The sequence below is a fragment of the Aspergillus viridinutans genome (assembly GCF_018404265.1).
Source record: "Aspergillus viridinutans IFM 47045 DNA, scaffold_7, whole genome shotgun sequence".
NCBI lineage: Eukaryota > Fungi > Ascomycota > Eurotiomycetes > Eurotiales > Aspergillaceae > Aspergillus > Aspergillus viridinutans.
The window spans coordinates 1,212,839-1,230,833 of NW_025091223.1; the positions used below are offsets into that span (position 1 = coordinate 1,212,839).

A 17,995-nucleotide genomic window follows, 5' to 3' on the forward strand; every position below is an offset into this window, starting at 1 on the left:
CCAGATAATAACTGCGTAATGGGACGGCGATATGTACAGCCACCATACCATCTTTGCGCAGACGGAAATCTCCACCATACCAGTATCAGTCAAACGCCGTGGAAAAAAAGGCCCACCCATACTTAGTAATGCAGATCTGCGCCATATTTTGATGGCTCCAAGAGTGCCCTCTCGCAAGATTGCTGGAAAAAGCGACATACAACCAAGAAATGTTCGTTGTGCAGGATGAGGAACAAGAGAGGGATGAAGGCGGGAGAAAAATGACGACCAACCTTGTTATCTGACCTCGATTGCGCTGTTCGTCGAGGCGGAGTCCAAGACGTTAATCAAGCGCGAACTGCAGAGTCAGCTGGAGTTAGTTGTTCACCAACACATTATCATTGTTCGTTGGGCTTCAACTTCCATCAGTGGTTTAGGTGTCGTAAGTGTATCGTCTCGATGAGAACATAATGGGGACCAGCCCCAACACGACGAGTAGTTCGGCCTCAGGTGAGGGATCTTCAAGCAGGTGTTGGCGTGCCGGCGACTCCGTTGGAGGTGACCTGCCGCTTTGCAGCTGGAAGCGATGCGTCCTAGAAAGTAATTGAAATTAGTCGATCCAATGCCGGAACACTAAGAGCATCAACCGAAATGCGAAATATCCGCTTCCGTCTGCTGATTCGTTTCCCGCTCGTTATCTTGTTTGACTCTCTTGCATGCACTTACGTCCAAAGATTCGATACTTCGCTTCTGAGCACCTGCTTCGGGTTTCTTGATGATCTTCTTCTTGGGACGCGTGGGACGCGTTTCTCCCGGCTGGAAGACATCGTCGGGAAGATCAAAGCTGGTTCTCAAGTCAAAAAATATCCAAAGAGGAGAGCGAATTATGACCAGACTTACTTGCGAACGTGGGTGATGGAGAGATCATTGATGCCGGGTTGGTATCCTGCCCACGACGTACATGTAGATTTAAAAATCTGGGCATCCGTAGAGATGTCCAGCGAACGGGAAGCGCCTTTTACCGTCAGCTAGCTCTTGGAAGTCAAGCGCCATAACATACCTGGCTCCAATGGCTTCAACTCCAAGCCGATGTAATAGGTCGTGGTGTAAATGATATGGCTATCACCATTTGCGCTCTTCTCACCGACAGGTTCCACCTCGGCATTCTCAACTCCGCTGAGAGCTGCGGCTTGGTGTGCAGCATCTTTCCTTTCATCTGTGGTTTCCGTCTTCGTACCTTTATCCTGATACTTGGTAGAACCGTTCTTTACGGCCTCTGCTTCTTCTTCATTGGAGACGATATGCACTCTCTCGAAGCCTTTTGGGAATGGGTGAGCCACTGCAATGGTAGGCTTGCGATCCAAAGCTCCGACGAGATGTCTGATCTTGGATTCGACGAGACCAGACCACACCGATTCCGCTTCTTTAGTTCTGCTTGAGGCAGTGATGCTGAGATAGTATTTGTAATCCTGTGTGAAGAATGAGTGCCGTGCAAAGAGATCATTCCAGGTCAACTGCTTCAAGAAAATCTTGTCTACAATATCACCTCCCCGCTGGAGCTCGCGAAGGATAACCGCCTTTGTGGACATTGAGATGTTGTGCGTCGCACACATCGATGGATACGCGGGGGTGATGATAGGCATAAGGTGGAACCGGTCGCCATGGTAAATCTATCTTCGGTGTCAATATCGCGAATAATGCGGCGCAGCGTCCTTGGTTGCCCTTACCTTGGGATTCCAGACTTTTATCTGGAGAGGTCCGTCCTCGATTGGCTTTAGCAAGACGGGCTGGGGCCACGCCCACTTGTTCATGATGCGGAAAAACTTGCCGACGATCACAGACCCGGTAGCATGTGGGTATAACTGACAGACTCGTGCTACTAGCATGGCCCAAGCAACACCACCCGGGAAACCTACAATATTGGAGTAAATGGCCCGGCCTGTAACTTGGTGTCAGCGTGGTTGCCAGGAGATGATGAGAAGAGAGACAGATGAGATGTCCTTACGCTGAGCCCAGAGCTTGATTGCGCGCAGAGCAAGACGGAACGTCTTCTGCTGGGGCACCAGTTCTAAAATCTCATCTGTGACCCGAGTTCCGTTCAGCGACCGCACCTCCTTCTCGTCAAGCCCCCTGAGGTAATCGTTATTCTTCAAGTCGAGATTGAGAGGGACCGACGACACGATCAAACGGGCGAAGATAAGATCGATACTGATACCGGACAACTCCAGCTTGATGATCGGGACGAAGGCATCCGGAACTGGTGTCATCTTTTCAATGGCCCCCGGGGGAGCCATCTTCTCGAGCAGCGGGGGAAAGTCTGAGAAGAAATCGTCAATGAGGACATGCTTGGGGCCGACCACGAGTGTATCAATATCCGAGCCTATCGCATAGTCAATATCATAGCCACTGCGGTTAAACACTTCCATGCTACTGACCAGGACCATAGACACCCAGGCGATAACTTCCATAAGTGAAAATCTTTCCACCTGCTGCCTCGACTGCTGCAGGGGACAGCCCCTTCTTTCGGCTGACGACCTTGACAAACTCGTGGGTTACGCGTTGAATGAGCTGGAGAACTTGTTTCCTACGTGATGGCAGACATGGTGTCAGCGCGAACATAAACAAGCAGAAACGTAGCTAAGTTGATCCCACCTCCGCTCTGTCTCCGCGGGACTTTCAAAGTTGTTCTGGGCCTTGAGCTCCGAGATCAAATCATCGTTGGCGGCGAGTTCATCGGGGGTTGGCAGAGCAGTTGAGATAGGAGGAGTAACTCCCCACTGACGAACTGGTGGTGTCGACATCTTGTTATCTAGCTTGTGTTGACCAAAGTCATGCAGTTGCGCCGTGTAGGCGTCAGCGGGAAGCGGCTAGCTAAAGAGAAAGAGGATTCGCTAGAGAACGAAGCAGAAGGGAAGATACAGAACGACAGTGAAGCAAATTAAATTAAGAAAGGAGTAGAAGAGGACTTGTAGAGGAAGAAAAGACAAAGGAAGGACTGAATTGATGAAAATGACCACAGGACATCGAATTGATCCAGTTAATAGGTGCAATGAAGATGAGGAGTTCCGGATTATTCACCATTGTATGCTGACTTATCAGACTCCTATCACATGATGTTCACCATTGCCACAGAATAGAGAATCACGTGACATTGTTTTACTGGAGCACTTGAAGTTTGAATTGAACAATCAGCAATAATGTACTAATCAAACCGCAAGATAATATGAGCCTACTTGAGTTGATATCCGTCACGATGTCAACTCAGAATCTACAGGAAGTCCGCCAGTTGCTCGTCCAGCCACTTAACATCATCTTTACTGTCTCCAGGACCACCAGCCCAGTCTGTGTTTCGAGGGTCGTCAGAAGTGTCTCGCCAATAGTCAGAATTGGATCAACTTACGACCCCAGATAGAAGGAATCACGCGGAGAGTTCCAATGCCAGATTGCATGCAGGAGACTTCATATTCGGAGTCCTCGGGACTGCACAGCGACATTCAGCATTAGACGCCAAGGCTCGAAGCATCACTTACGGGAAATATAGGTCAGTTTTTCCTGGCATCACCAGGGTCTTGGCCTTGATTGAGGCGATAGCCTTCTCAAAATTACCATTGTATGGTTCCTGCTGGGACACGTCTCCATTCTGCCAGGTCTGAAGCATCACCAACAGATTATCCGGGTCTTATCCGACGGGGTCAATCATCAACGGAGCCAGTTCAGGACATGTTCAGTTTTTGCAGACGGCTTACCTTTGGATAAAGCCCACTTCTCCCAGAAGTTTTGCATAAAGTCCTCCAGGTCCTTGTAGCCAAGTGCTGTCTCGTACAACTTCTCCCGGTAGAAGGCCTGGCTGAAACCCCTATCCGGACGTGATAAATGAGCTTCGAGTCGTTCAATATTATAGGGGACCATTCGGACACAAGCTTACCAGCCAGCATACACTCTAGCAAAAGCTTTCAGCCCAATCTCTCTGTCCTCAGCACTCCACGGCCCCAAATTCTGACCGGCCTTTAGAAGGCCAATCTTTCCCGAACCCGCCGAGGGGACGCGCTTCGCTGCAAGCAAGGCGCTCTTCACGCCTTCCAAAAACACCTGGTTATGCAGCGATGTCGTTGCCGACCCGCAAAAAGGAATTGCAACGTCCATGAACTCAGGATACTGAGTCGCCCATTGATAGGTCTGTCCTCCTCCCATTGACCAGCCGATCACCGCACGTAGATGCTGGATACCAAAGTGCTCTGTGACAAGCTTGTGCTGAGCACGAACATTGTCGTAGAATGAGCATTTAGGAAATGGCCGAATATCTGGCTGGTTGGATGGAGACGAGGACTGGCCGTTTCCGAAGAGCGCAGGTATGATGATAAAGTACTTCTTAGGATTCAGAACTTTATCTTCTCCTATAAGCCAGAAGTTGTCGGATATCACTTGGTGAAGGTCAGTATAACAGACATGTGCGTTTTCCTCTGTCAGTCTCTACATACTGCCGGAAAACCATGTGGGGTAGACAATTGCGGGGGAGCTTGGGTCTCCAAAAGCCTTGTACGCAAGATGCGCATCAAGTATCTTCTCCCCACTCTGGAGTTCCCAGTCTCCCAGCTTAAAGGTCTCGTAATCTTGGACGGTCATGTTGGTCACCAAGTTGACGAGGGCAGATTCGCAAAAGGGCTCTGAAAGTTTGGCTGATAATGTCATGACTGATAGCAGCGCCTTCGAGGTTTGAGTAGATCAAAGTTCAGTGGTGAGCAGCAATTCATCTACATATTTATATTCCCGCCAATGGTATCAAGGACTTAATTGGTGATACCTTGCCGTGTCATGAGGCACAGGTTTGTTTGGATTGGTAACACCGATGGTATCCCGTGTTGAGATTTATAATAAGAATCAGGGCACCTTGTCGACAAGAAAGTATGCCTATCTAATCAATGCACACTATTACGTAGCGGATATGATGATCAACAAGGATGCTGTATTAGCTGAAATAGTGGTCTACTGTTTTGCTTCACTATCGAGATGTCGAGGCATCTATTCATACTCCCTGGCCTATCGAGTCTCTGAGCGTCTCTTATCGGGTTGACCAAGCAAGTAGGGACAGCTCCCCACTTGGGGTGGCCTCGGGTATCTGATCAGATGAAATCGGCCCGGCGATCGGTAGTGAAGACATCATATTTCCACGCCCCCTTTAAGCGAATTATGGTGATTAACGGGTGGAAATTAGGACATTATTATATACTTGTTCCGTGGAGTTAGTGCTGGTCCGACACGGGATAAATAAATGTCAAGGAGCCTGCCCCGATCAACAGATAGCACTTGTGTGTCAAGGAAACCTCTTGAAAAACTCCCTGCATTAGTTGGTAATGAATCGTACCATCTCATATCAGGTCTTGCGAGTTCAAAGATCGTTGCATACACAGTTGTACGTTGTCCGACCACCACTTGCACACTGAGGGGATGTCTTCTCGGGAAGGAGTCTCAGCAGCACTTCAGTGTTTAAAAAGCGAAGAGCGTGCGACTTGCTAATAACTCATGCAGAGGGTCTCGAGTGCAATCGTATCCTCCTTGGGCGATCCATACATCCCGTTACTATCGATATTTTCATCAATCTGCTACAATGTTCAAAGTCGGCGACGATTTCGACAAGATTCAGGCTTCCCGACCTGACTTCAGGCGTGATGCGCCGGTCACTTTCTCCAAGCCCCCGAATCCAAACTGGAAACAAGGCGATGGTGCCAATGATGGTGGAGAGAGTCTGAAGAAGAATCACGTCGAAATCGATCCATACGAAGAAGGACGACCGGTATCATCAAACTATAAGCTCCTAATCTCGGGAATTGTCCCAAGACCCATTGCGCTTATCAGCACCAGATCCAAAGACGGAAAGACGACGAACTTGGCACCGTTCAGTTATGCTCAAGTCATTAATCACGATCCTCCTCTTTTCACTGTGGGATTAGTTGGCTCGCTTGAGAAGGCCAAGGACTCGTTGAAGAATATGGTCGAGTCGGGTGAATGTGTGATCAATATCATCTCTGAGCATTTTGTCGAGGCAGCCAATGCAACCGCTATCAATGCGCCGTACGGGGTCTCCGAGTGGGAGATTTCCGGGCTGCACCAAGCACCTTGCTCTGTCGTCCAAGCGGCCCGGGTCAAGGAGTCAATGTTCTCAATTGAAGGCAAGCTCGTCGAGACTAAGGAGTTCCAGAGCAGGACGACGGGTAAGACAACAGGCACTTTGGCTATTATTGAGGGTGTTCGTTTCTGGGTGAGGGACGACGCTATCAATGAGGACAAGAGCATCATCGACCTCAAGGTGCTAAAGCCCATCAGTCGGCTTGGTGGTATCTCGTATGGGCGTACCACTGATGCCATTGAAATTCCGAGACCAAACTTCTAGATGGCCGTACAGCACTCAAGCGGGATGAGGGTGATTTGTCGGTCCGGGGAATACAGGCCATAAGATATAGACATGCTTATCACATCCTAGAATACTTCATTCAGACATAAGTCGAGCCCTTCTTCTTATAAACCGTTCTCTTCGATGTCCCGTGGATAGATAGGCGCGTAAATCTGGCATGTCGCTGATCTAGGCCTTATTCTAGGCCTTATTCCCAGTGTCTTAATTTCCGGCTCAATCATGAATATTGAGAGCACATGTGGAGATTCACAGGCCTAGAAGTTTGCCTTCTGGTCAAAGCTCGGACCGGCAACATGCCATTGTACAGAATTAGATGGCTCGGTTCACACCACGGTACGTGGGGAATAAAGACTGTCGACGCCTCCACCAGCGGACTTGTTGTCAATGTTGAGGGCTTCTAGCCTTCTATGTAGGCCTCGAGGCGGCTAAGTAGGCTCGTTCCGTCGTCCGATTGTGGAACTCGGACTCACTCCGTTTCTGAGTCCATTGAGCCTTGAGGAGCCTGCTCAGTGTGGTTCACCCAGGGACTAGTAAACCTGTCAATCCATTATTTCCCCATCCTCCGGCTAAATTATTCTTCTCCAGACGGAGAGATTCTCCACGACGGCTGGCCCCTGCAGGAACAGAACCTCAACCTGGAGATCATGCAACAGGCACACTTCTTGATCCTTATTATTAGTAGTTTCTAAACAACGTATGAAAAGCCAACGAACCATTTACCTGTTGGACCCACAGAATAGAGGAACGGGGGATCGACAGAGTTGCCGTAATGAGGACGTATTCGATTCATTGCTTAGATCGATAGTAGCTGTATGCTGTACCCAGTTTGGATAGATCAATACATCTTTCAATCACGGGACAAGCAAATGTAGCGTCCTGGACCACGGGGAGGGTCACATGGTGGTTCCTAGTTTTTTTGGGGCCCCAGCCAGGGCGCGGAATATGGAGAACACCTTACCTACCTTACCTATTCCATGGATGTTTTCTTGCTTCTGTTCCATCGATACGTGTCTGCTCTCGGCCTAATTTTGTCTACCTGTATCATTTACAAAGTCCTTTTGATACCATTCGAGTTCTATCACCCTGTTATTTTACGTCGGAGTGATCAAAGCATTCTTCGAGCAGGTCCGGCGTCTTCTTGAGCCAGTGTGCCCAAGCATTGCGCAAATAAGCACACTCGACCTCGGCCATCCTAATTCAGTACAGAGGCATTGTCGCCTGAAATGAGCTACAAAAAAATAATGGTTATAATCGCTGACTGTACGAGTAAAGATAATGTTTGACCAATACACAACCTGTAGTCCTGCTGACGCATTAATTAGAATAATTATTGTGCCGTGCCCTCCCCCTCACCTCCCACATCCCGACCTTGCGATCTTGCGCACGCCGCACAGTGGGATAACGTCCATGGAGTTTTCTCTTCTGCTGGTGCTTCGTCCCATCGATCATTTCCATCCGCGTCGCCGGAATCTACCAAAGTCCTAGCTTCCCTCGCCGACTCCCTGGGATCTGACTCTCGGTCGCGATCGATTTCTCCAGCGTCGCAAATCATCAGCTTCCTAATGTGACATGTGTTGTGACCACGGATGAATATTCGCTCGCAATGAGCCATCCGTCTCCTGTGAAGAACGGCGGCAGTAATGTTCCTCCTGCAAGGCAAATACGATTTGTCTCAAGCGATGGACAGCCCCAGCCGAAGCGCCGTCGAGTCAATGCGGCGTAAGCTTGCCTTCGTGATACATGTTCTTTATGGAGCTGACGGTAGCCTTCTTGGTGGCTTCTATAGGTGTCGGACGTGTCGCAAGCGGAAAATACGATGCTCTGGTGAACAGCCAGGTGAGAAGCTGACGCCGCACATATACTTATCAATGGTGTTACTGATAACCTGTTCCCTAGTGTGTAAAACTTGCTTGGATTACAAACATGTCTGTTTAGGATATAGCGAACCTTCTACTCACGTTCGGACCCATTCAGGGAACGCATCACAAACCCCTAGCCTCACCCCTCTACCCTCTGCTAGCGAGAGAACAAATCCTCGAACGGTCAAGAGTCAAAGTCCAGATGGTGCTTCACAGTATAAGCAAACCGTAGGCAGTGGCCTTGACCGGCACGCCGATCATACAAGCTCTCAGGATGCCCTTGTATCAAGAGAGACACCTTCGAGCAATATCCGTGAGTCGGAGCAGCATACAACCGGAGCAAGTCCGGAAAGCAGTACGTTATATCCGATAACAATTGGCATTACTGCAGGCGTTGACTCAAATCAATTTCAAAAGGTCGGACCTCCCTAAGCTCAAGTCATCGCACCCACGTTCCTTATTTTCGATATTTTGGGCCGACAGCCATTGTTCCCGGCTTCAAACAGATGGTTAGTACTTTCATCTGATTTCTTGCTGCGGGAGCTTTCCATTTGCTTATTTTGCCTGCAGGTAGTACAGGTGCGCGGGTCTCGCAAAAGCAATACTTCGTTCTCTTCAGGTATGCATCCAACCCTTTCACACTTATGACCTTCTATGGCTAGTGTTTTCGCTTGCTTCTGACAGTTCGAATGACATTACAGAGTCCCTTTCGCCTCTTCGAAGTCCAAAATCTGCAGACGTTGGTATCGGTAATATAAACTCGCTGGTCGATAACTGTGAGTTCCGAGACGCGAACACCATCCCGTTCTATGACCGAGACGATACTTTACCTGTCAGCAACCTGGTCATGCACCTTTGCGACCTGTTCTTCGTTCATCTGGGCTGCAGTTTCCCATTCTTGCAGCGAGATCGTTTTCTTCGTGATCTAAAGGATAAGAAAGTCGATACTATGCTTGTTGACGCAGTCTGTGCCTTGGCCGCGAGATTTTCACCGCACCCGCTATTGGGTCCTCCTCAGGCGCCGTCTATCGATGGCTCAGAGTTGCAGACTGACTTGAAGAACTCAGACCGGGGTCAGGCATTTGCTCACAGGGCAATGGGCGCCTTAGTTGACTCGCTTTCATGCCCCACACTTTCTGTTGTTCAAGCATGTCTTTTGCTGGCCTACGAACAATTCGGATCGAATCATGACAGTGGTCTCTGGATGTATCTAGGTATTGCCATTCGAATGGCTCAGGATCTTGGAATGCAGAAGCTGCAGGGCCTGAAACACAGCTATGGGCGGAGGGGCGTGACTCCAAGTGCAGTTCTGTCTGGCCAGGCAGGGAAGCTACGGGAGGAAGAATATGATCAATGTGATGGTGCTCAAGTTCCTTTAAGCCCCAGCAGTGAGATGAAGCACGATGAGGACCATCGCGCCTGGGAGCGTGAAAAGGTCGACACGTTCTGGAGTATTTTCTTCCTGGATCGTGTAATCTCCTCGGGTACTGGGAGGCCAGTCACGCTTCGCGACGAGGAGATAGAGCTATGTTTCCCGCTACAGTCGGAATCGAGATTATCGAACGGCTGGCCTGCACCGTTCCCGCCACTCATTCGCATAATACACCTTTACGGAAGGGTCACGGATCTGATCAATGGTATTCAGGATGCGAACCATGTCACAACAGAAACATTGAAGAGACTTGCCGGGATGGAAAGTGATCTGACAGGTAGGTGGTCATCTTTCTCTTTCTCTCCAATCATTTGTTTCCCTCGTAGACTTACATACCTATTTTTCCAGGCATCTACCAGCGATTGTCACCCAGACTATATTTTAATGCGGCCAATTTCCAGGCCTACGTAAAAGCGAAAGAAGGAACAAATTTCATACTTCTCCATTTTGTAAGACCATTTCCGACATCTACATCATTTCCCGCTCTTGATCTAACGTGCATGAAGTGGTTTCACACCCTCATCGTCCTTCTTCACCAACCCACTCTCCTGAATTCGTTCGGCGGTACAATACAGCATCTCTACCCAAATAGCAGAGAATTGTCGATGTCCTCAGCTAAGACAATAGCCGATATTCTATCTTTCTCTGAGCTTGTTGATGGGAAGAGCTTTATCGGCAATCCATTTACGAGCCAGCCAATGTACATCGCTGCTTGCGCTTTTCTCATGGAGAGCGCATATTATTCGTCGCCCCCTTCGAGATCGGGTTCCCCTCCGTGTCAACCGCTGCTCAATGACCAGTCTAGTGGCTTTGTGATGCCAAACATGGACTCTTCTTCGGAACGAAAGTCGAGCGCTAAGCATATACTCCTCGCTTCCGCTGCTCGAGAAAACTACCAGCGGTGCTACAAAGCCCTCAAGGCACTTGAGACATATTGGGAGGGTACTAGGTATATTCTAACCGTTCTAGATCAGAAGGCTAAGGGTATCGTTGATCCATTACTCTATACTGAAGAGGAGATGGAAAATGCAACTGAGTTTCCACTTCCGCCCTCCGCTGCTCCCACCTACCGACAAGCAAAGCCACCATTGAGTGCCGCGGTTGAGCCAAAAAAGGCGGCAAGTGCTGCAACAGAAGGCAGAATGTCACCGAGGATTGACCATGGCCAAGGTATAACAATCATGATATATTGCCGCTTCTCAAAATGTGACAGCTAACGTATTTCTCCTAGCCATTGGATGGGCTATTACTGGAGCCACCAACTCTTCCCAACCGAATCTCAGCTTGTTATACCAGATGCCAGCTTCCCAAGCCGATTATGACACAAATAGACCTACCTTTTCTTCTCAGTATAGTCACAGCTACCCCAATCTGCCGGCGCAATTTAAACCGGAGCAAGGTTCGAGCTCGTATCCGCAGTCAGTGGAGACGACACGGGCTTCAGACGGGACACGATCTTCATCAATCCCTAATGGACCGGCGAAATATGGTTCGCTTGTTCATCCTGGACGAGTTGCCGCTTCCGATGCCAATCTTCTACTGGGCCTAAACACATCATATTCTAACCCAACCGATAGCACATCGAATACTCAACCAACTTACGCTCAGGGCCTTACCTCTTCGTCCTCGTCTCAACTGCAACCGCAAAGCTCTCACTACAGTTACAGCATGGCGTCTGCACAGAGCGAACGGCATGCAGGTAGCAGCCATATAAATCCACAATCGACCCATCTACAATTGAACATCGGCTCGAACTTCGGTGGGGTCTTTATAGAAAGCCAGGAAGTCGATGTGAATGCTCTGCAACAACAAGAGCACTTTCCATTCCCTTTCAATGGTGAAATTCTACCTTACCTTGAATATCTACCGCAAGATGTCCTCCATTACTTTGGGGAGCAACAAAATTACCCTCCTCTGATGAGCGCAGACGAAAATCATACCCAACATCCGGAATGAATTCATGCAACTTCTGTTGCCTACATCTGACGCTTGTATGAATATACGACCGGTATTTTGTCACCTTATGTCATGATTGAGTGAAAGAAAGTCATTTCCAACGTCTGGACATTGCATACCCATTCCAATAGGCATGATCTGCTATTTACTTCGTTTTCCATGAGTCTTATGCTACAATTCAGCGAGCAAGCATTTATGAAGGTATCCACAAACGAACCCTGGTCATGCATTGTAACTATCTCATTTATATAATTTCGGACAATCTATATTACCCTTGCGACAGCATATTGATCCCATTTTGTATCTATACTCTGAATTCAATGTCCTATTCTAAGTTGAGCACAATGGTCAGTTTCAATAGTCGCGACCATCACTTGTAGTGATCGCTGAGCATGCAGACGGCCTTACTTTTATGGGTAGAAACTCAACTGCTACCTATTTTTGGAAATTCTCAAATCGAGTAGATGACCCCGTCAGATAATAAATTAAACTCCCCTATGGAGCTTTCATCTATTGAACGAAGCCTTGCGCCAAGCAGTGCTGATCTAGGAGGTTGACCAGCCACTAAGGTAGAGTAGACCGCCATCTCTCCATGCATGGTTGCCCTGCACAACCAGAGGATGAAAACACCAGCAACAACTCATCAGGTGGTTGCTGTAAGGACGACCGTTTTTTCATCAAAGACATGCTCAATTTATTCCATCTACTCTATCTCCAAGAGAACAGTTATGCATCTCCATCTTCAAATCTTTTTGGTTGATGATTTGCAGGTTTAGCAGCGTTGTTTACTTATACATCCGTCCAATAAGTCGCATTCCTCATCATTAAACTCGACTGACAGCGCACACATTCTTGATTAGAGACCTACTCTCGATACTGGTTCCTTGCGCATTCCATGTCTTTATTATGGAGGATATATCCGACGCCCCTCATTTGACTGAATTTGCCAATTTCACTGCAAACCAACCGCCATTCGGCTCAAGGCCTTCAGCAGACGGACTAACCTCCTTCAACGCGAGTAGTGCAGCTTCCCACGAAGATTCACCGCATCGGGAGGGAGAAATACAATTGAGCGACGATGCCCATATGTCTATTCAGGACTGCGGGTACAACTCCTCGGAATCCTCAACGCAACACTCCACGAGCGACATAGCTGGTCGTGACCTGGACGATGACGACTTAGCTGCACTTGACTCGCGTGCATCCAGTCGCTCTTCAATCTCCTCAATCCCCGATTCGGTGCTGATCCGCCCCCCAAGCGAGCTGAAACCTGTGATCGGCTGCGGCGCAGATGAGCGAATCCGCCACCCCTGGATCAATCAAGATAACCCCGGTCATGGCAGAATGGAGGCACAGTTCAAGTCCATACAAACAATCAGGCAACGGGAGGCTGCGTTCCGGAAGCCCAGCTCGGTGCGTGCAATGCAGATGCACACGGAGGATGAGGATGATGACGAGTTCCTGACCCCGCCTAAGCGGAGGGGTGGACATCGGATGTCGGATATCTCAATTCGTTCGGCGGGCTCGTCCCCGCTTAAGAGATCGCCTTATTACTCCCCTACCGGGTCTACGGGGAGACAGAAAGTTAAGAAGGAGTTTCCGCTTGTTTTGCTCCACTGCACCTTGCTGCCACCTTCGCTGCCTGTGCCAGGTTTGATTGGATACCCGGACCAAAAGATACTGAGAGAGGTGCTGCCTCCGGAGTACTGGAGGCGATGGAAGTTGCTGGAGGAGAAGGTTGGTTCCGGTGTGCTCCGTGACCGGGGTGTGCTCATCTCTCACCCGGAGGATATGTATGATCTGCTTGAGGAACGACTGCTGGAAAGCCTGGAACTTCAGCGCCCGCGGCTCCATCATGGCCACTTTGTGGGACATGAGGACACGGCTTCAGAGAAAGGCGATCAGTCGGCCACAGAGGATAGTGCCACTGATGACGAGCAAGGCGAAGAGTGTCCTGATTGCGGAGGACGATTCCCTAGGCACGATTCGAGTAGGAAGTGGGAGATCAAGGTCTTCGCCGCGAACGGGCTGATGAGAGCCGGCGCCTGGGCTGCGGCCTGGAAGGAGATGGAAAAGGTGGATGTTGAAGTCGGCCTTTGGCTCCCGTCTGAGATTAGGCGGGAGCTGGAAAAGCGGCTTTTGGATAATGATCCCTCTAGCAGTGATTTTAGGCTACAGGTGCCGCAACTCAGGGAACCTGCCACCAGCATCGGCGCAGAGCTGTATGATCAATCGTCGCGCACGAATACACCTACCCCATTGATTCATGAACCGAGTTTGTTTGTTCCAGAGGAGTCTGCACGTCCCTCATCACCAGCCTCAGGAATTACAGTGTCAGCGAAGGCTCCAGCCATGCCACCCCCAACGTATTCTCCGAGGTCAGTTGATGAAATCGACCTGCAAACGCTGCTCATCAACTACATCCGGGTACTGGCTAGTGACCGTCGCAACGTGACAATTGTCCTTTTGAGTGTGCTGGCGGTATACCTTGCCCTTGGGGTCAAACCTCAATCCTCCTCTTCGCACCTTCGACCATTTCCCGGGGATATGTTCGAACCCATGCCTGCGCTCTCATCTACCGTTTCACTGGAGAAACATACAACTCCAAGCTGGACAGGACAGCCGAGTTTTTCTACTGTGCTTTCTTTAACGGCAGCAGAACCTGCCATGACTGTTGAAACTCCCACCCTTCATAAAGAAACTGTGGGAGAAGAGACCGGCTCAAAAACCCCTCGGGCTATTCCTTCAGCAGCTTCTGAGCCTGTTACTGCATCGTCCTCCAGCACTGCTGCTCCCACGGCTGAGATTGTTGCTCCAGCATCTTCCACAACAGCATCTTCCAAGAGCGCCGCTGATCCGAAAAGGTTAGAACCTAGTTCGCGGGGGATAGAAACGTCTCCTGCAAGTCTAGATCTGGTGATTGAGCGATCTGAACCCACGAGTCCGGCGGTTGAGGTTAGCAAAGGATGAGATAGAGACAATCGTGCCAACGGATTTGGCCGCCGACTTCTGAGATGATTACCGAGTGGATGATTTGAAAAATACTGATGATTATATGAAATGATGGATTCGATCACTGCAATGCTTATGGATCTATGTGGAGTTTGTTCCTTGATTGTTCATCATTTCCCCGTTCAGAGCGTGCATTCAATGTTTGTTTGAGGTTGTTTCGCATATTGAACCACAGGTTGTCGATCATTTGTCTGTGTTATACTCACCATGTTAGAGTCAATGAAATGGATTTGATTCATGCTTCTCAGAAGCCCGTTCATAGATCTCGAATCCCATCGAAGCTCCAGAGGGCTTTCTAAATCACATGTCAGCTACGTCAGCCCTATAAGCCGCTTAGTCATCGAGTCACCGCCGTCGGTCGGAACCGCAAGAGTATCCATAGGATGACTCGCCATCACAACAACTCAAATCAAGCGCAACTTCTCTCCTTCCCCCTGCACTTTCCTCAAAAAGGTTTCACACTTGAATTATAGTCGACGCTCAAAATGGGAGGAAAGAAAGCCGCTGGAGAAAACCCCAAGAAAGCAGCCGGACAGGCTCGTGTATGTATCTCAACCCAACCCCGCCCCCCGCCTTTTTTCTGCCATCGCCACGAGCATGTTTTCTATATCAGGATAAGGAGCCTTGAGACTAACGATCCACGATTTGCATACAGAAAGCCGAAGCCGCCGCAAACAAGAAAGCGGCTGAGGATGCCAAGCGAGCCGCCGATGAGGACAAGGAGTGGCAGAAGGGCGCAAAGGGCAGCTCGAAGAAGTGAGCGACATCGCATCTCCCTTGTTCATAGTGATGAATAAGTAGCGGCTTGCTAACATTATCTGCAAAATATAGGGAAGACGCAGAAGCCAAGAAAGCCGAAGCCGCTCGCAAGAAGGCCGAGAGAGAGGCCCTCCTCGCCGCCGAAGAAGCCTCGCTACCCTCCAAGCCCAAGGGTGCCGGCGCCAAGCAAGCACAGAAGAAGACTCGCGGTCTGGATTTGGCGCAGCTGGATGATGAGCCCGCCAGCCGCAAGGGCGCTGCGCTCAGCGCCTCGGGTATCGATAATGCGCTGGATGCGCTCTCCCTGACCAGCAAAGACTCGTCGAAGGTCGATCGTCACCCCGAGCGCCGTTACAAAGCGGCGTATGCGGCGTATGAGGCGCGCCGGTTGCCAGAGATTGAGAAGGAGAACCCCGGGCTGCGGAGGCAGCAGCGTGTGGAGCTCTGCAAGAAGGAGTTTGACAAGAGCGAGGAGAACCCGTTCAACCAGGTGCATGTGTCCTTTGATGCTAGTCGGGAGGAGATTGCTGCTGCTAAGGAGGCGGAGAGAAGGAAGGTGGAGGCGAGACTGGCTAGTAAATAAGCTGGTCATTTTCTCACATCCGTTCACTTTCTCAACCCTTCCTTCTGCTCTTGCGGCCTCTTGCCGAACATCATTGAGCAGGACGCGCATATCTCCAGGATGCAACTCTCGGCTTTTACCGCCTATACCCGGGCCTCGTTCCCAAAAATGGATAGATCATGGATATAACATGATGATGATTGTGGAAGCGGCTTGAGCTTGGACTGCAAACAGCAGGCTTTGATGATATTTGGCGAGTCATGTCTTGAAATAGAGCGTCTTGCATATAAGGTATCTCGATCATTACATCATCGGATAGAACTCGTAACTTGACTTGATGAAACAAAATTGCGAGAGATATCTTGTTCACATAGGACTTTACATATTCGTGTAATTTGTTTGGGGAAGCTGGAATTGCTGTCTTGCAGGCATGTCATAATGGTATCTCGTGGTAATCTAAATAACCAATACAGGATAGGTAGAAGGGGAGAAACAATAGATCACAGCATCTTTATCCCATCAATGCTCGCACATCCCAAACATACAAGTTCTCATCCCACCCTACGCTCGCGCACCATCCTTCACTGCCAAAAAGACACCAATCAACGCCTGTGACAAACTCGGTATGCCGATTCATACGCCCCAGCTCCATGCCCATTACCGGGCCGCCAGGACCGCCACGCATGGGATCGGTATCCCCCATAGGTCCTGCGGTGGTCTGATCGCTCCATGCGCGACAGGTCATATCGTAGCTACCGCTAAGTAGTATATTGGAAAGGTGCGGCGACCAGGCCAGTTTCCGAACCGCGTATTCATGTCCCGTCATCACCGCCTGAGGCCCCTGCTGTGGGGCGCGGATGTCGAAGGTCCGGATGGTGCGGTCGACCCCTGCGGTCGCTAAGATGGACGGTCGGTATTTGTTCCAATCATGGGTGAGGGCTTCGGCCGGAGCGCATGCTGCAGGAGGAACGCCGGCTTTACCGGGAATGGGCGATGCCGGTGCAGCATGGATGGGAATCTGGAGGGTGAGGTGGTTAGATGCGGAGGCGGGCGTGCGAAGATCGAAGATGCGGACGTATGAGTCGGACGTGACGCAGGAGAGTATATCGGGAGAATGAGGCGAAAAAGCCGCCGAGTAGGTGCAGCTATGTGTAGGGAGGGTGAAAAGAGAATGCGGCCGATGCGGCGACCAGACGCGGACGGTGCCGTCCCAACTGCTCGAGCAGAATGTGTCCTTGGCTACGAGATTCCAGTGGACACTGAAGACCTCGCGATTATGTTCTTTCCAGTTCTGGATGGGGAAGTCTTCCAAATTGCAGTCGAAGAGCTTAATGCTGCCATCGCCGGAGGCTGTGAGAACTTGATTCTCGTGGATTTCGGACCAGGCGAGATCGTAAAGAGAATCCTGTGTAGTAAACCTGGTATCGTTGTCAATATAAGTTCAGGTTGAGAATAAGTCAACAATGAGAAATACCATTTGGCAGGTACGATGCCATTCGGCGTCAGCTCCAGAATGAACAACCGGCCATTTCCTACCAGCCCAAAATTGGCCGACGCGGCGACGGCCAACCGGTTGTCGAAGAATGGGGAGTACTTGACCGCACAGCCGTTGTAGCCCTCGGTGCGGAAATGAAGCATAGTGGGAAAAGAGAGGTATAGTGTTTGGGAAGAAGAATTAGTATAAACCGAAGAAAGGGCCGGTCATGAGGGTATCATTATTGTGATCGCAGCAGGGCACTGGAGGAATGAAGTTGAAGATTGCGGGGAGAATCGCATGCGAAGAACCGAGGTCTGATGGGGAACTAATTTAGTGAGGAACAAAGCAGATCCCACCATCGTCATTCCCTGATGTTTTAGTCACCGCTGCAAGAACGGCTTCAGGACAGAAATTGTCCTTTGATCTATAGCAATAAAAATATTTGCTTCAAACCCCCGTCCGTTTGTTGTTGCGCACTGTTTGTCCTCGTCAACGATGTCACTCTGACGACAATGACTCCGAATCGGCAGAAGCTTCACTTCAGTCACAT

General features: G+C 49.8%; 7 protein-coding genes across 7 annotated transcripts; 4 read left to right on the plus strand and 3 right to left on the minus strand.

The window, feature by feature from the left end:
* Positions 1 to 621: 621 nt before the first annotated feature.
* Positions 622 to 2,780, minus strand: Aspvir_008908 (polynucleotide adenylyltransferase; the record flags this gene model as incomplete). The annotated part of the gene is made up of 7 exons (XM_043272063.1): positions 622 to 823; positions 880 to 994; positions 1,040 to 1,649; positions 1,707 to 1,918; positions 1,985 to 2,359; positions 2,415 to 2,563; positions 2,632 to 2,780. 7 exons carry the CDS (start codon positions 2,778 to 2,780, stop codon positions 622 to 624), a joined length of 1,812 nt encoding a protein of 603 aa, XP_043127998.1.
* A 467-nt stretch (positions 2,781 to 3,247) lies between these two features.
* On the minus strand, positions 3,248 to 4,668 carry Aspvir_008909 (homoserine acetyltransferase family protein; the record flags this gene model as incomplete). The annotated part of the gene is made up of 6 exons (XM_043272064.1): positions 3,248 to 3,321; positions 3,380 to 3,459; positions 3,510 to 3,657; positions 3,726 to 3,835; positions 3,905 to 4,400; positions 4,458 to 4,668. 6 exons carry the CDS (start codon positions 4,666 to 4,668, stop codon positions 3,248 to 3,250), a joined length of 1,119 nt encoding a protein of 372 aa, XP_043127999.1.
* A 916-nt stretch (positions 4,669 to 5,584) lies between these two features.
* On the plus strand, positions 5,585 to 6,367 carry Aspvir_008910 (flavin reductase family protein; the record flags this gene model as incomplete). Its single annotated transcript, XM_043272065.1, has 1 exon — positions 5,585 to 6,367. The coding sequence occupies one exon, from the start codon at positions 5,585 to 5,587 to the stop codon at positions 6,365 to 6,367; it is 783 nt and encodes a 260-aa protein (XP_043128000.1).
* Positions 6,368 to 7,991: 1,624 nt separating this feature from the next.
* On the plus strand, positions 7,992 to 11,635 carry Aspvir_008911 (putative C6 transcription factor; the record flags this gene model as incomplete). The annotated part of the gene is made up of 9 exons (XM_043272066.1): positions 7,992 to 8,107; positions 8,175 to 8,224; positions 8,285 to 8,602; positions 8,665 to 8,756; positions 8,818 to 8,866; positions 8,949 to 9,956; positions 10,028 to 10,128; positions 10,186 to 10,849; positions 10,911 to 11,635. The coding sequence occupies 9 exons, from the start codon at positions 7,992 to 7,994 to the stop codon at positions 11,633 to 11,635; spliced, it is 3,123 nt and encodes a 1,040-aa protein (XP_043128001.1).
* A 906-nt stretch (positions 11,636 to 12,541) lies between these two features.
* Aspvir_008912 (uncharacterized protein) lies at positions 12,542 to 14,605 on the plus strand (the record flags this gene model as incomplete). Its single annotated transcript, XM_043272067.1, has 1 exon — positions 12,542 to 14,605. One exon carries the CDS (start codon positions 12,542 to 12,544, stop codon positions 14,603 to 14,605), a length of 2,064 nt encoding a protein of 687 aa, XP_043128002.1.
* A 527-nt stretch (positions 14,606 to 15,132) lies between these two features.
* On the plus strand, positions 15,133 to 15,989 carry Aspvir_008913 (DUF1014 domain protein; the record flags this gene model as incomplete). The annotated part of the gene is made up of 3 exons (XM_043272068.1): positions 15,133 to 15,189; positions 15,303 to 15,403; positions 15,479 to 15,989. 3 exons carry the CDS (start codon positions 15,133 to 15,135, stop codon positions 15,987 to 15,989), a joined length of 669 nt encoding a protein of 222 aa, XP_043128003.1.
* A 490-nt stretch (positions 15,990 to 16,479) lies between these two features.
* Positions 16,480 to 17,606, minus strand: pex7 (putative peroxisome biosynthesis protein (Peroxine-7); the record flags this gene model as incomplete). The annotated part of the gene is made up of 2 exons (XM_043272069.1): positions 16,480 to 17,386; positions 17,443 to 17,606. The coding sequence occupies 2 exons, from the start codon at positions 17,604 to 17,606 to the stop codon at positions 16,480 to 16,482; spliced, it is 1,071 nt and encodes a 356-aa protein (XP_043128004.1).
* Between the last annotated feature and the right edge of the window lie 389 nt (positions 17,607 to 17,995).